At 46.9% G+C, this 17212-nt stretch overlaps 1 protein-coding gene across 5 annotated transcripts in view; it reads right to left on the reverse strand.

The window, feature by feature from the left end:
* GOLGA5 (golgin A5) overlaps positions 1–17212 on the reverse strand; it is an 800028-nt gene that overhangs the window by 145066 nt on the left and 637750 nt on the right. For all 5 annotated transcript variants that reach the window (XM_069637743.1, XM_069637746.1, XM_069637745.1 and 2 more), the window contains one exon: positions 16382–16607. In XM_069637743.1, the coding sequence (XP_069493844.1) occupies positions 16382–16607 (226 nt within the window). The remainder of the gene's footprint in view (positions 1–16381; positions 16608–17212) is intronic.

Raw genomic sequence — 17212 nt, forward strand, 5'->3', positions numbered from 1 at the left:
CTTGAAATGTAGAAACTCAGAGCCCTTTGTGGGTCGAGCTCGTTTAACCTCTCCTCTTCCTTGCCAGGATCAGGTGGAGGGTAGAAAATGGGTAACTATCTTTTGTCCTAAATGAAAGTCTGATATGACCTTAGGTAGGAATGAAGGTCTGACCCTAGAACGACTTCATCCTTATGAAATACCGTAAACAGTGATTTAGCAGATAGTGCCTGCAACTCAGTCACTCTACGGGCTGATGTTAGCTCTACCAACAAGATGGTTTTCAATGTTAGTGGTCTTAAGGGACATGAATAGAGAGGTTCAAATGGTGCACACATAGGAAACTTTAAAACAAGAAAAAGGTCCCTGAAAAGGAGATGGAGGGAATACATTAGTGAGTCCTTTTCCTAAATGTTATCACCAAAGGTATTTTCAAATATGAAATGTCCTCAGACGAGCACTTGAAGATGGGAAGCGCTGCGAAATTACCTTTAGTGGTTGTTAGGCAGAGTTTGTATGCAGCACCCTCTGGGAACACTACACACAACTATGACTACAGGTGTAAGCAAACCAACCTTTGGTATAAGTCTGTACTACACAGTTTTGGTAGCGGGGCGGAGCAGCCAGGCTTATCTCAAGAGGGAAATGTGAGCAGTTATGATGTTACACAGAGGTCTACAATCACAGGTGTTCAAATAAACTCTTACACTCAAGGTTTCTTTGATAAATTGTTAATAATTTATTTGAAGGAGCCAATTATATAGCACACAAATATACTATTTCAGAATACTTTTCAAGGGGAGTAAAAGGCAAAGATTATTAGAACATGAAAGGTTACAATTATTCTTAGACAGTGCAAATACTTGGAGTTCACCAGAAGAGTCAATTCAATTCAATAGGCTAAGCCAAAATCAATGGGCTAAACTCTTGGATAGGATAAAGCGGTTCTGGTAAGTAAACGGTAAAGTCTCTGCACAAGTTCTCAGAAGTAGTTTGTAAAAAGAAGAATCATATGTTGGGTCACAAGCTGATTAGGCCTGCGAGTTGCAAAAGTTCCAAGCACTTTCACCGCGAGAGGTAAGTACTCTCAGTCTCATTTCACAGTACCTTACAATGAAGAAAAAAAGATGCAGCTGATGACTTCTGTTCCTGGCAGTTCCTGCAGATCTCGCTGTTCCTGTACTTCAGTTGTGGGGACAAGAGGGAGGATGTCGGGGGACTCCTGCACTGCACTCGGACTGGTCAAAAAGCTCACAACTGGCAAGCTTCAATTCCAGTGGCTATAAGTAATGCACACAAGCTGGTGTCCCTCTCCCTGGTCCTAAGGTTTCCTGCAGCAACTCTGTGGAAATTCAACCAGCTCCGAGATGGGTATCCAGGTGGCTTACTTTGGAGTTGATTGGTCCCAACTCAGGGAGAAGTCGTCCTTTACAGGGCTTCTCTGTCGATGCGAACTTGGCAATTCAGACCTGCAGCAGGGCTTCACTGGGCAAACCAACAGTCCAGGAGTTGCAGCAGTCGTCCTCTTCAAGCTCTTCTTTGGTTCCTTCATCCAGTGGTCGATCTCCCAAGCCAAGAGACTCGCCTTTTATTCAGTTCTCTCCCATTCATTCCACCCTTGCTGTCACTCACCCAGCAGGGTGACTGTCCTTGCCGGACAGTCAGCCAGCCAATCAACACAGAGTGCATTTGGGTCTCCTAGGACAACAAGCACAGGGAGTTTCGGGCACCCCCCCTTACTTTATGCCCACCGCAGACACTCAGGCGCCATAGGCGGTCTTCACTCTTGAAGCCCGCCAAAGGCGAATGAACAAAGAGACCAAACCTGGTTTGGCGCGCAGAGAAAAACTCTAGAAGGACCTTTTCACAAACAAATTGCGAAAAAAGAAGAGCGGGGCCTGTTTTAATAAAGGGGGCTCAGACACCATCTTGAAAAACATGGCTCCCGCGATTTAACGTTTCCAGAGCTACGAATAGTTTGCAGTGGGTAAAATCATGGTAGTTCATTGTAAAACCACTGCCACCAGCCATTCTGAGAGGAAAGGGTAACATTTGACTGTTACATGAGTATCTAGATACAGGGGATACTAAGTAACCCCTCCAGCATTCTATTGTGAGATAGGGTGTGCTGGGTCTAGGAATTTAAAAGACTAGTAAAGTCAATTTCACTTTACTTACTCTGGAAAACAGTAGTTTATCCCAGAGAAAGGCTTCCCTGTATCACCGCACTGAGGGTGCTGTGCGACACGAATTAAAAAGATGATGCCTATGGAGTTGGTTAGACTCCATAACCAAAGAAACACAGAAAACACATTGATTTGAAAAGTTCAAAGTCCCAAAGTTTAGCAAAAGAGCTGGAGGGCTCCAAGGTGGGAGGAATTGGCACATTTTGAGAATTCTCCCTAACAATGGTCCCAACCAGGAGCCCCAGATTGGCCAAGTACAGCAGAAAGGATAACACCGGCAGTGTTTTGCATAGCAAAGGGTCCACATTCTTGTCCCTGCACCAGCTGCAGAATATGTTCCAATGGCAGCGCTACAAAGGGCCTCATTACGAGGTTGGAGGTAACCATGGCGCTATTAGCGCCATGGCTGCCTCCAAATCCTTACCGACTCTGCCCTGGTGAATGGAGCTATTACCGCCCCATTCCAAGGTTGGCGGGGGTGGTAATTCCCCATTCACCAGGGCCCTTCCCCATTCCCTCAGAGGGCTCAATGGGAATGGGGAAGGCGCTAATAATGGTACCGCATATTGCGGTACCGTTATTAGCTCCAAAGTCCCTTTGCAGGTGCTGTCCTTAACGCCTGGTAAAACCAGGCGTTAAGGGAGGACCTGCAAAGGGAACTCGTAGTAGGGCGATAAGGGATTACCAGCACCGGTGCCGGTAATCCCTTACCGGCCACCTCGTAATGAGGCCCAAAGACTTAGTTGCTGGCCGAAAGCAAAATCTCCATTACGTCATCCAGGAGGTCCCAATCCTTGTACCTCAGCCTCTCAGAAACCATGCGTGAAATCTTGTCCATGCCAGACCCATGTTGGAGAACAACAGTTACAGGTAAGTAACTTGTTCCTTCTCCAGCATGGAGTCTGGCATGGATTCACATGCTCAAGAATAAAGAATACATAGCAGTACATACATGCACAACCACGGGAGGTGAAAAGGCTCAACAGAAGCAACTCTTACCTCCTCACCAGGCTCACCTTCAAGCGAACAGGCTGCGCAGCACTGCTTGGCGGACTCTGGACCGTGGAATCCCTGTCGACGGAGAATTTCGTGAAGGTGTACGTCGAGTCGACCTCCACGTAGCAGTCCTGCAAATATCCAGCCGGGGCACACCAGACATGAACGCAGTTGTAGCAGCGATCGCTCTGGTAGAATGGGCTCTCGAACGGCCAGGCAATGGTTGGTTTGCCAACTGGTGACAGTGAGTGATACAGCTGGAGAGCCACCAGGAAATGGAATCCTTGGACAGGGCCTTCCCATGGTTCACAGGACCAAAGTTCACACAAAGTTGAGAGGTTGTCCGGAAACTCTTCCTGCGGGCCACATAAAACTTCAGCGCTTTAGCCACATCCAGCGAGTGCAAAGTCCTTCAGCCGGCGACTAAGGCGTTGGAAAAAACACAGGTAACACCAAGGGCTCGTTGAGATTAAATTCCGACAGAACCGTGGGCATGAAGGAGGGGTGCGTAAAGTCCACTCGTCCTGTGGAAAGTCAATTAAGGCCGCTGGTAGGACAGGGCCTGGACCTCACCTACTCTTCTTGCAGAGGTGATGGCCACGAGGAAAGCCGTCTTCCACGACAGAAATTTGAGTGTAGCTGAATGCATAGGTTCGAATAGAGCCCCCATGAGCCTAGGCAGCACTACGTTGAGTTCCAACGCCGGGACCAGAGCCTTCACCGGCGGGAACAAACAGAACAGTCCTTTGATTAATTCTTTGAGTAGACAGTCCGACCACAGTGGTATAGCGGGAGATGGCCACCAGATGTAACTTGATGGAGGCGTGCCCCAGCCCCGATTTAGTCAATGACCGCAAATACGGAAGTACTTGAGGGGCCGTGACCCTCAGAGGGTTGATCTTCTGCAAACAGCACCAAGTCGCAAAGCGCTTCCATTTGTGTCCGTAGCATTTCACAGTAGACAATGCCCTGGCCTTGGAGAGTACCAGCCTACAATCCGCCGTAAGATCACAGCCACCAAACTCTTAACTTCTGGGACTTTATGTACTTGTTGAGTCGTCGTAGGTCCAGAATGGGCCTCCAGCCCCCGGTATTCTTTCTTACGAGAAAGTATCTTGAGTAGACTGCGGAGCCCCGCAGTCGCAGTGGGACGAGCTCTATCGCTCCTTTTCGTAACATGGCCCGAACCTCCAGAAGCAGCTGAGGGATGTGATTTTCCTGCCGGGCCACCAGTGGTATTCACAAATTCTAAGGTGCGTCTGTGGGCGAGAGTGTCCAGCACCCATCGATCGGTAGAGATGGTCTCCCACACGCTGATGAAGTTCGCCAGCTAGTCTCTCACCGGGGTGCATGGGTGGGGGCCCAACGTCCTGGCTGGTTCAATCTTGCTTGGAGGTCGTCGGACTGCCTTGGGGCCCTTGATGACGACGGCGTCCACCTCCGGAGGCCTTGGAGCAACCCCTATTGGCTTTCTGGGTCAAAGATCAGGAGGGTTGGCGGTAAGAGGACGAGCCCCTGCCGAAACCTTTCGAAGCCCTACTGGACTTTCCTCCTGATGAACGAAAGGACGGCGGTGTTGCTGCAGGGTGCCCAAAGCATGGGCCGTCTCTGTGTTGGTCTTGATGGCCTGGAGAGATTCATCGACGGCCTTCCCGAACAGGTTGTCTCCGTCAAACTGCATGTCCATGACCCTCGTCTGGACCTCCTGCCTGAAGTTGGTGGCTTTGAGCCAGACACGGCGGCGAAGGCAAACCCTGTTGCCCATCTGGCGGACACCTGTGTCCGCAATGTCCAGTGCCACTGTGATGGCGTGGTTCCGACGCCACCTCGCCTTCCTGGAGGATCTCCAAAGCCTCGACCTGCTTGTCATCAGGGAGGAAATCCAGGAGCGGAGCCATCTTGTACCAAAGCTCCCGGTTGCATCTGCCACGATCGCGAAGGTGTTGGCCGCTTTCACCATCATCACCGCCGAGTAGATTACCTTTTTACCCATGGAATCCAATTTCTTCCCCTCGTTGTCCAGGGGTACAGATGAAGACGACGATGACCATGACTACTTCTTCCTGGCGGCCGCCGAGACCACCGAGTTCCGGCGACCGTTGAGACCGCAGGCACTTGGGTACAGACTCCGGCACCCAGTGCTTTTTCTCAAGCCGGTCTCTCTTCACTGAAGCTGAAGCATGGTTCCTCAGCAACGCCAGCCCCTCATGTCATCCAGGAGCCGTACCGACAGGATAGTCTTCCTCTTCGCCTCCCGGCATTGGTACAGGAAGCACTGCTTCTCCTCCAGGGTGAACTGAAAAAGCGCTTGACGCCCGGGCAATCATGGAATGAAAAGATCCCACTTTGTCCGGTGGAGAGGCTCTCGGCGCTGGCGATGCAGTGTCTCCCAACCCTGCATCATCGTCCGTATCCGTCCCCGCCGGGGCGGAGGGCAGTGACAGTTGGAATGGAGGCGTAGGGCGTCTCCTCCTCTTCTTCACCATTGGCAGCCCCTGTGTCAATGGGGTCACCGGTGGTGTCGCTGGTGGAACCGTCGGCAATCTCCTCTGAATCTCCAACACCAGCATGTGAAGTGTCGAGAGGATATTCTGCAACAAATCCCCAGGGGGCACCTGGGGAACAGAGTCAATGGGCCCAGCGCCCATGTCGTCATCCTCGTCGACGGTATCCACCTTGTAGTTGTCGCTGCCGTTCAGCGGGCATTTCTTCGACGTTTCCATCGTCGTCATCACCGTGGATGGTGTGGACAGAAAGGATCTCATCCCCCTCGGATGAAGAAATGTCTGTGCCCTGGAGTTCTTCACCTTTCTTCAGGTCCTGAGGGGTCGTTCTCGGGCAGAGTTCTGGCATCCTCTTCTCTGGGGTCTTTTCTATCGGCTTGAACGAAGACTCTCCTGACCCGGAGAGACACTCTCGCTGTCGCCGGGGGAACCCTGGACGGGGTCAGCATCTTTTGCCTTCGAAAGGGAGGCCACCACCAACTCGATCGAGGAGGATGATGATGATGATGATTTGGCCTGGCCCACCCGGGCCTTCACAGGCAGGTTAGTCATCTTGACCTTCTCCTTCACGGCAGCTCGGACCTCTTGTCCTGCTTGCCCTTATACTTCACAGGCGGTTCGGACACCTTACCCTGTTTGGCCTTATCTGGTGTTTCCTGCAGTTTCCCTGGGCTAGCTGACTTCCTCTTGGAGGAAGAGCTGGAGTGGTGGCTGGAGATCGAGGCCGATGGAGATGACGAACGCGCCCTGACCGTAGCAGGTCCTGCTGGAGCGGTGTCCCCGACAGAAGCGGACTCGCTGTGCTCGACATTGTATTGGGCCCCCAAAGATGGAGCGCCCTCAAAGGACTTAATTCAAAAAAGAGTTTCAGCCTTAGAAGCGGTTACTGGCGGCCTTAGATTCTTGTGTATAATTATATGGTTAGAAAAGTCAAAAGTAGTTTGTTGCAGTGGTTGGCTTCAAATTCAAAATTACAGACCACCCTTAGGCTGACCAGGGTATAAAATAGAAAAAGAACAACAAAGACTGCTGTAATTTTTTGAATTTGTGCCTTTCATTTTAAAAGGGAAAAGAAAATAATTTTTTGTCACTGAATTTGTGTTGTCAAAGTTTAGATTGTCACTTGGTTTTCGCACTTTGTACTTGAGCTTTAACTCCTTATCGTTTGTTCCTCTCTTGTACATGCAACACAGTCACTGAATTTACGTTTTCATTCAGTTGGTTTGCTTGATATAGTGGTTTGCTCCAAGTTTTGCTCCAAGTTTCTATATTGTCTCAAATTGGTCACTTTGATTATGAATTCCTCTTTTATTACAGAAGATGGTCATTTTTGTTGTAGGTTCCTCGACACGCGTTTCCCCGTCTGTATATTGGACGGTTCTTCAGGAGGTTCCTTAATGAGTTGCTTATTTTGTTTATGGATGGTCATTTTCGTTAGGTAACAGTAGTCTCAAAAAGTACTTAAGTGAATTTTTTGGTTTGTTTAGAAGCTTTAATTTCCATTCGGTGACGACGGTCACATCAAAGTATTGTTGCGGTAGAGGTTTTGGGCCACGCTGCCAGCCAGACATGCCGATCCTTCATCGTGCGCTTGGTGAAGCCACGGCAGATCTCACAATCTTCTTCTTTATGTGCCAGGTGTAGACTGTACAGGCACTGGGAATCTTTGTCATCCGAATAAACTTTCCGCAAACCGCAGCTGGTGCACAGCTTGAAGAGGGAAGCTCCGTCCTTCTCCTCCGACATGATCCGGCACGGTCTAGGTCTGAAGACTTCTGGAAGTTTCCAAGAAGAACACTCAACAATTTCTGCCCTTGAGGGGCGATGAAAGATGCCGAAAAACGGGTCCCCGTTAATTGGAAGGATGAACGATGGAGCACACAGGCTCGTTTGACCGAAAAATAGAATTCTCTATTACAAAAAGCAAAAAAACGCAGAAAAGCTTGAAGAGCAAAACGCAAGGAAGTGCAGTAAAAACCTGAATATGGCTGCCAGAGGAGGGGCTTAGGTAGAAGGCAGTCATTGGCTGAGGGCAGGATGACCCAGAGCTCAGTTATTGGTTTATAGGAGAAAGACAGTTTAAAAACGAAACAAACCTTTTTTCTTTTACCGAGGATTCCCAGCCTGACGACAGGGAATATTCATGAGCATGTGAATCCATGCCAGACCCCATGCTGGAGAAAAAAAAGGTTCTTCCCTTCAGAATATTGTCCTCTCAGGCACACCACAGGAGATCCTACGCAACCCTGCTTGGAACCTGAAGAAGGTCTGACATGTTGCCTGAGAACTGAGACCAGTGCGTCCTGAGAGAATCTCATTCTCAGGCGAGCCTCTGGCACCAGAAAAATGCAGGATGCCATGAGGCTGAGCAAACTCAAAAAGCCGAAGGCCGGGAGACGTTGGGCACTCTGAAATTTGGTGACCATATGCAGAATGTCTTGAGCCCTCACCTCGGGTGACAAGGTCTTTCCCAAGGATGTATCAAATACAGCCCCGATGAACTGGAGCTTTTGAGATGGTATCATGTGGGACTTCATATAATTGAGGGAGAAGCCCAGTCTCCGGAGAGAGTGGCAGGTTGTAAGAGCAGTTTTTCTGAAGTTCTACCAAACTTCATCAAAACCATTCAACTGAGACAGTACAATACTCCACTCTTAGTATAAGGCTGTACCACCTGAGTTCATGGTAGCGTAGACAGAGCAGTCAGGCTTATCTTCAGAGGGAGAGAGGGCTGTAGATGGGTCCAAAGAATCTATAACACACAAATGAATCAATAGAAACACTGACAACCAGAAGTATTATAAAAAAAAAAATCAAGGATTATTTTAAATACAATTAGGCCAAGTGAAGTACTGGTCAAAGTCATAAACACATTATAAAAAAACACAACACATGCTTGAAGGTATACAGACCAAAGTATATAACCTTATTTGGAACACCTAACAGTAGTTCTAGGGAAGTCAAACCTTTTTAAACCTTTTTAAACACATTCAGTATAGTTCACACATATTCTTGGGGAGTAAAACCAATGGTTACTTTAAGACATACACCCAAACAGCTGTACCATGATTCTCAGCAAGAAATCACATAATAAGTCAACGGGACAATATATGTTTTGTGAATAGTGGAACACTTATTCTAGGTACAGTAAACACTGATAACTACTTTTGTGATAAAAAACAGTTATACTAGGTGAGTAAAACCTAAGGATGTAATATTCAATTACAGGTGCTTTTGAGATCAATGAAACACAGATTGAGTTCAGTAGTAACTCTTGTAATGTATTTTAGGATAGCACACAGCTAACTCAAGGTAAGTAAAACACATATACTTTTTCAAGGAGCTATCAGCAACTTGGAGCAGGTATAAACCTAAGACTGTTTTTGGGTCTGTCTTAAACAGAACAGGGAAAGCAAACCCCATTGTTACTCTTTATTAATGACTCAAGATTATTCTAGGTAGGTAAAACCTAATGCAGCCGTATTCTGGACAGGCTAAGAGCAAGTCAGGGGAAGCAAGACCCAGTTGGGAGACACTCATACAATAATCCTAACAGGAATAATAAAGTGAAACCAACAGCATTACTATTGGGGAAGAGGTACAACCAATTCACAGGTGAGTAACTTAACCTGATATATACTTTTCAGAATAGTGCAACACACATTCAAGGTAAGTAAGAACGTTTGTAACTGTTCACTCTCAGAGTTACAGTTACCAACCAACTTCTTTTACAAGTAAGAACGTTTTAAACAAAAGGCCCAATCCCTTAAAAGTCTTTCCCTTATTCTTGGAGCATGAGTGTTCTCCACCCTTACAAATGTCCAGCACTCTGGTGAGGGGACTTTTCAGACTTGATTTGTGTCTCTGGAGATCCAGATCTTATGATGCCCACGAAGTTTCAGCAACATTCTGAATTCGGAAGACTTTGCATCGTACAATGGCTCGAGGTCCCAGGGTATTGGGGTATTGCAGCCCACAAGGTTACAGCACGGCGTGGGATGGCTCAAAATGCAGGTCTTCTTGAGTCTAGTGGATCTCACCAGGCTATGGGTCGGGGATGTTGTTTTCGGAGTCCAAAGGTCGATTGGAAGGAAGGGTTGCAGCAGGCTCTGGATAAACTGCAGGCTCTCTGGTCGCTGGAAATCGTCTCAGCCGCTTTTCCTTCATCCTCCTCTTCGGTTTTGGTTCCAGTGGTCGACTTGTCTTCAGCTTCCAGCTTCAGAGTATTCAACAGGAACTACAGCACAGCTTCTGCATTCTCTCCCTGCATTTTACAACAAGGGGCGGTCTGGTTGTCCAATCAGGACAGAACCACTGGGATTTGTCCCTATTCAGGCAAAGAGGAAGACAAAGGACTGTGGAGCTTGTGACTCCTCCCTAGCTTCCTGCCTTCACAGACAGACTGGAGCCTGGGCAGGGAGTGCATGGGACTACCGCTGAGGATAAAAATCACACAAAGGAATTTTCCTCCCTGGACGTCACAGGTAGAAAGAAGGAAGGACAAGAAACACTAAAATGGCAACAACAAAAAAACAAGACTGGGGCCATTTTGGTAAAATTAGCACCCTTGGGTGCCTTTACTGCAGCTGTGAACACAGCCCATGGTAAAGGCGCGCCAAATTTGTAAAAGGTATCACTGCCACCAGCCATTAAAGGTAAGCTTGTCCCTGTAAAAGAACTGTTACAGTTTTAGTGTCAAAGGGAATACATTGTATCTCCTCAGCAGTCCACATACGGTGGGGTGTGCTGGTTTCACCAAATAAAATGTAAAACAAATCCAAAGTTCCTTTCTACACTCGGGAACTGAAGTTCTCACAAGGTTAGCCAGATAAAGTTAAAAGGGAAGCCAGAAGGGAAACCCAGCAACAATAGGCAGTATGTGCCAAAAGTTGTCAAAGATGATAGAATTAAAAAGACATTATGGAGCGTCTACAAAATGACACCCATAAAAAAAAAAATATTCTGTGAGTGTTGAAGTGTTCCCACTCACTGAGGTATAAGAGAAAATAATCCACCAGTAAAGCAAAATGTTCTGGGGTTGACCCAGGTCAGGAAGATGCATCATTACTATGAAAATCTTACCTAATACAGGTCACGGTGAGATGATCCAGGACTTATTCGGGAGAATGTGTCCTGATCAACCAATCGTCCAGGTAGAGGTAGACGTGAACCCTCCCTCTCCTGATGAGACTCGCTGCCACCCCCGCCATCAGTTTGGTGAAAACCCTGAGGCGGAGGTCAGCCTGAATGGCAGAACTCGAAACTGATAATGAGAACTGCCAACGGCGAACCTCAGGTACTTTCTGCGCTTGAGATGGATTTGACATGACAATAAGCCTCCTTAAGGTCCAATGACACCATTCAATCCTAGAGCTGGAGGGCCTGAAGTATCTGAGAAAGTATGAACATCTTGAACTTGTCCTTCCTAAGGAACTTGTTCAAGTATCTCAAGTCCAAGATGGGTCTCAGTCGTCCGTCCTTCTTGGGGATTAGGAAATATTGTGTATACCATCCTTTGTTCCTCTCCGTTACAGGTACTGCCCTTTCTCTAGCAGGGTCAAAACGTCCTGCACAAGGAATGGATCTAGAACCTTCAAAGAATGACTCCCCCGTGGATGGTTCTGAGGTCTCTGAATGAAGGTGAGGCAGTAACCTTGGGCTATGGTTCGTAACTCCCAAGCATCCGAAGTAATGTCTCGCCATTCTTTCAGATCGTTAGACAGTTTGCCTCCCACTGGGGTGTTGTGAGTCAAGACCTCAGAGAGGTTTTGAGGTGGCTGAAACAGTGGTGATGCCGCTGCTTGGGCGGGCTTTGCACCTCTCCCTCGTCCACCACAAGGGAATCTTCTTTGACCTCTTTGATCCAGTCATTCCTCTTCTGTAAGGAAAGCTTGTTACCAAGCATAGACCGACACAAGTGATCACAGTTCAAGGGTGTTTATTATACTGTATAGGTAGATTGGAAAAACACCCAATCGAAACCTAAATCTAAGATGGGAGCAAGCTACGCCCATCAAATAATAATAATAAAGCAGCCCTAGTGGCGTTGTGTCAAATAAAAGGGCCTATACTAAGAAAAACCTATTGCCAATCCTTACGCAAAATACAAAAAGAGTTGGGATAGTGTTTACAAAAAAGAAAGAAGTGTTCATAAATAAAAAGTCAGGATGTGGTAGCCATGGGTCTCCCTTCCCCACGTTTTGAGCAGAGGACAAGGCGGGATTCCTGAGCACAGCACACTCTCGAGCTTTCCCAGTACGAGACAACAGTTCCGCTTCATGTATAAGGACCTTCGGTGGTTAAGTCTCTTTTCTACAAAGCGTCTCTTGCCTCAGAGGACCTAATGGGTTCCAAAAATAACAAACAAAAATGTTCTTTTCCAAATCTACGTTGGGTGATGACTTCACTGCTGGATCCCCATCTTCCGGGCGCAGACTCCTCACGAATCTCAGCCTCCCTCCATCGGGTTCACTATGGCATTACAGAACAAGCTGACTGGTGATATTCACAAGTTTCAATGGGCCTCATTACAGGTCTGGCGGTAAGCCGGTGATTTTTGTATTGGACTCCATGGGAATGGGGACCACGGAAGCACCAGTATCGTTAATAACGGTGCCGGTGCTTCTGTGAAACTCTGCAGCGGGTGCTGTTCCGCCCGCCAGGGTCAGACCTGGCGGGTGGGACGGCACCTGTCCGCAGAGTTGTACTGTGCCGATCCAGAAACACTGGTGCCGGTAGGCTTACCGGCACCAGTGTTTCCGGACTGGCATAATCGTAATGAGGCCCAATGTCTTTTTAAACAGTTCACTGTGGACACCCTTCTGGCGGGTTCACTTTCGTCAACACATTGTTCATTGGGACTTCAGGCTTTTCCCCGTTCTATCGGCATCCCTCCGTTTGGTTCACTCTTGCCAATTCTTTCCTTTCACACAATTCTTCTTTTGAATTCACTGTACAGGATTCACCTCCCTTAGCTTTCCTATTGCGTGTAGGTCAAACACTTTCAACTGTAAAGAGGGTTTTACTAGACCCCTGTATGGCCACTTTGACCTTTTCTTTGTCGCTCTCCTAAGGCTTTCTGGTATTGGTAGTTTAACAAACATGGGATCAACCAGAGTCTCTCAAGTGAGCACCCACGTGGTGCCGGACCCCTCTGCAGCCGATTTTCCTTCAATGTTCAAAGTTTAAAATGTTTACAACACAAACGCTTTCTCACAGACACCTCGCTGTGAGGGAAAACGGACTAACACCCGAGCCGTATATCTGACATGGCCCAACACGATGGTAAGGCAGGGCCAGCCAATTACTGATCATTATACACACCTGACTTCCATCACACTTCCCCACACGGATAAAAGGTGGAGCACGAGAGCACACTCTGAGCGAACCAAAGCACACGAGGAAGAAGCAGTTCCAAGATGGCAGTTTAATACAATGCGAAAGACGGTGTGACCGAAAAGGAATACAAAGGATGGGCTCTAAATGAGTGACTGAACTTTAAAATGAGGATAGATACCATAAACAGAGTGTTCTGGCACCACATGCGTGCTCATTCTCTGTTGGGTATCCAAACCCAAAGGGGACAAATGTAAAGAGAAGGAATTGTAAAATCAAAGTGGGCCTGCAATGGATTAAGCTAAACCCTGTGCACATTCGAAAGACTTTGATACTTGATTGAAATTAGTCTGAGCCCAGCTGAGGGAGACTCATTGTGTTTAGAAAGGGGATCTGAGCCCGGCTGAGGGGGGATCCGAGGTGAACCGTGAGGCACCCGAAAGAATATCCTGCGAACATTGTGCTGAAGAGATCTGAGCCAGACTGAGGGGGATCCAAGTGAATAGTGAATCACCTAAAGTGAATACTTATAGAAATCCAAAGAGGAGAGGAAAATAACTTATCGTTTTTGTTTGGTTGCCTCAGTTCCTCTGAATGAAGAGACTTTGACGAGTAAAGAGTTTTGCATTCAGAAGGTCCCGATGTTCTGATTGAACTGTATCCTCGTCCTAAAGAAGCCAGAGTCTGTGCTAAAAATGGTTCGGGGTTGAAAGCCAGAGATCCAAATGTTCTAGGGAGAAAAGACAGAAGAGTATTTTTCTGAAATAACCTTTGGTCTTTTCTCCCCTAAACATTTCCAACTTTGCCCCTGCCCCCACCCACACCCCACTCCCCTACTTAACCGCAACCCAGCAACGCTTGTTCCCTTTCACTTCTGTGATTGGAAACTGGCGCCGCAGGGTCTTTTCCTTTTTTTTTGTGGCTTTTTCAGGATGGCTGCAGGCGACACCCCTGCAAACCCTGCTCACAATATAGTGAGCAAGGGTGCGGGGGATAACCCTGCAGCCCACTTTTTTAAAAAATGTTAAATTTTTTAAATTTTTTTTTAAAATTTGTTTTGGGCTGGCTGTGAGGGACACCCCCGCTCACAATATAGTGAACAAGGGTGCGGGGGACACCCCGCAGACCCTAGCACTGCGTGGGCGATTTAGTCGAACTTTTCGGCCGTTCGGAATTTTTGAACGGCCGAAATTAGGCCAAATCACCCATTCGGTCTAATAAACTCAGTCATTTTGGATGATTCCCTAAAAACATGGTGAAAGGAGGCTAACGGCCTGAACATCCGGACATATCATTTTGAACACTTGTGTCTTTTTGTAACATTATCCACCACACTGTTTGTATTTAGAGGTAAGGATTAGCAATAGGATTTTTAGTATAGGCCCTTTTATTTTGACAAGACACCACTAGGACTGCATTATTATTATTTGATGGTCGTAGCTTGCTCCCATTTTTTAGATTTAGGTTTAGATAGGCATTTACCATACCCTAGTTGTAGTTCAATTAACACCCTTGAACTGTGGTCACTTGTGTCTGTCTTACTGTTGATACCATGCCTTTCTTACAGTATCTACCCGTTTATCATCCCGAACCGGTGGGATGGTCGGATAAGCAGTCTGCTTGGAGGTATCTTGTTGCTGCCTGCATCACCAGACTTTCTGGGGTAGCGTCGACAAGTAGCTGGGGTCACTGCTTGATTCTTTGGACTTGATTCTGGTGCTTCCCAATTAGCACTTACTCTCTTTTGAAGAGCTACATAAAAGGGTAGGATAGGATCCCTTTGCGGACCCTTTTCCAGGATATCTGTGTGTCATCCTGTTCGAATGGGAGGGCAGGACTGCTCCATCCCAGATAATCCACTTACTTGGTCATTAATTGCCTGTACGAGGCATCTACGTGCTCATCTGATTCAAGCTTTCCAAATTCCAATTCCAGTGAAGGGTCCACTCCACTGGCTGTCTGTACATTTTCATGCAGATCTCTCAACCTGGATTCTTCTGATATGAAATGATCAGGGACATTTGGTGTGACATACTGGGTGGCACATCATTATCATCAGACGGCTCATTGTCCTCATAAATAGAAGTAAGAGTCTTAAAGAAATCCTTCCTTGGTAAAGGATTTCTACATTTCAGGTAGAGGCATCGATGGCATTGAAGGTTTCAAACCAGATACCCATGGAGTCAATGTTTTCGACGTCAATGGCACCAGTGGCTTCAATGGCCTCGACGGTGTCGATGACTTTGACATCGACTTGTCCTTTGACTTATGGTTTGAAGGAATCCTCACTGATTTTTCATCATGACGAGGCCTCAACGCCTCTCGATGGGGATCTGGTCTTCGTCCCGGGCTCGAGGGCGCACAGGATTTGGCTCTAGGCCTTCCCTTACCGGATTCAGAAGGCACAGTAGGAGCATGGCCTACTTGCTTTGAGAGTTTCTGGCTCTCGAAAATGTTGAGCATTTCCTGCCTGAATGATTCCCATTCAGCCAGAGAAGAGGCCTTAGTGGGACAAGATATAGTCCTCTTTGGAGAGGAGTCAGACGAGGATGTCGAAGTAGGGAATTTATGATGCCTTTTCTACGATTTCCTCGAGGAGGAGGAGTGGTGGGAGCCACTCCGTGACCTGGACTTTTTGTCTTTTTTGTCTCTCGCTTTGTCAGAAGAATGTTTTTTCAACGGGGTAGTCAAGTGGGATTTCTTGGGGAGTCTACCTACTGCCAATGTCCCTTTACGCTGCGTCAGAGTTTTTCCGGTCATTGACTGACACTTTGAACAGGCTGAGGTCTTGTGCTCCACACGAGACACCACAAGCATACTCGATGCAGATCCGCCAGTGACATCTTGGCATCGAAGTCTTGCCACTTTTTAAACCCGGTCTTCGGGGTTGTCCTAGCCGAAGACAAATACATTTTCTGATATTACTCAAAGAAATGTATGAAGCATGCCGTAGTTCACGAAGCAAAAGCTTACTTAGAAAAACTGAACTGAAGCCAACAGGCACTGCACATGCTTTATATACCTTCGATGACATCCTCGAGACAGAGGCCCTCGAGGGACATCGAGTCGACCGCATCAACGCACAGCACCCTCTCCCGAAAGTATTTTCTTCAAAGCAGGTGAAGCTGGATATTGGAGATATCTAAGATGAGGAACACGTGGGGAGGACACAATCCATTCGAAATTAGCATTTCTTTCTCATTTCCTAATTTGCTAGTATTTAAGGATGCACTACTACAACTGCACAGATCTCCGATGCACGCAAGTAGCTAATTCGCTGTATGGAAGAAAAAGAACTAGTGTTTAAAACATTTGTCGAAATTGCTTATCTTTTTGCATAAAATTAACCCTATTGTTAAGAGTAAAAGGTCTCAAGCATACCTTCACCATTGTCCACACCAGTCATGTTAATTGAAGGCCCGTTGGCACTGCTGCCTTGGATGCTCTTCAGTTGTTGCTCAAGCCGCTCAAGTTGGTAGACTAGTGAATTCTTTTCTGTGCTGAGACTTTCCAACATAGTCTGCTTTTGGATCAGGGTCTCTGTAAGCTGGTGCAGACGATTCTCCAGCTCGGTCTGACTGCTACTACTCAAAGCTTTGTTTGTCAGCTGTGCAAAAATGAACATATTAGAATGCACTTCTTTTTTTAACGATTATAGAGATCCTTCACAAAGTTACAAAATATGGCTATTTTGAAATCGAAACACATTGTGTCACATTTACAAAGGTATCATTTCCCCAGTATAATATGGGGGTATTTTAATATTAATCCATAAGTCATTTGGAAATTCCAAAATAACTGCCTGAAAGCAAGCCAAAAGAGTAAGCTAACTGCATTCAGGCAATCAACAGTTTACAAATCAGATTTATTTGAATGCAACACAGATGACAATGCATTACTTACCGTAAAAGCATTTCTGATGGTTGTATCTGCTTAGATTCACATGCTGTGCATAGGTCCGACATCCAGTGGTCACTGCGGAGTATTGCATTTTGTTTTTGGCAATAATTGCCTATTGTTGCTGGGTTGCCCTGGGGGCTCCCCTTTTTACTTTCTCTGGCTAACCTTGTGAGAACTACTGTTCCCAAGGGTGGAAAGGATCTTTGGATCACTTTTACATTTTATTAGGTGAGACCAGCACCCCCACCTTATGTGGAGTGCTGGGGAGATACTGGGCCTCATTACGAGGTTGGCGGTAACCATGGCGCTATT

This window comes from Ambystoma mexicanum, chromosome 14, assembly GCF_040938575.1.
Source record: "Ambystoma mexicanum isolate Mex_15411 chromosome 14, UKY_AmexF1_1, whole genome shotgun sequence".
In the NCBI taxonomy this organism is placed as follows: domain Eukaryota; kingdom Metazoa; phylum Chordata; class Amphibia; order Caudata; family Ambystomatidae; genus Ambystoma; species Ambystoma mexicanum.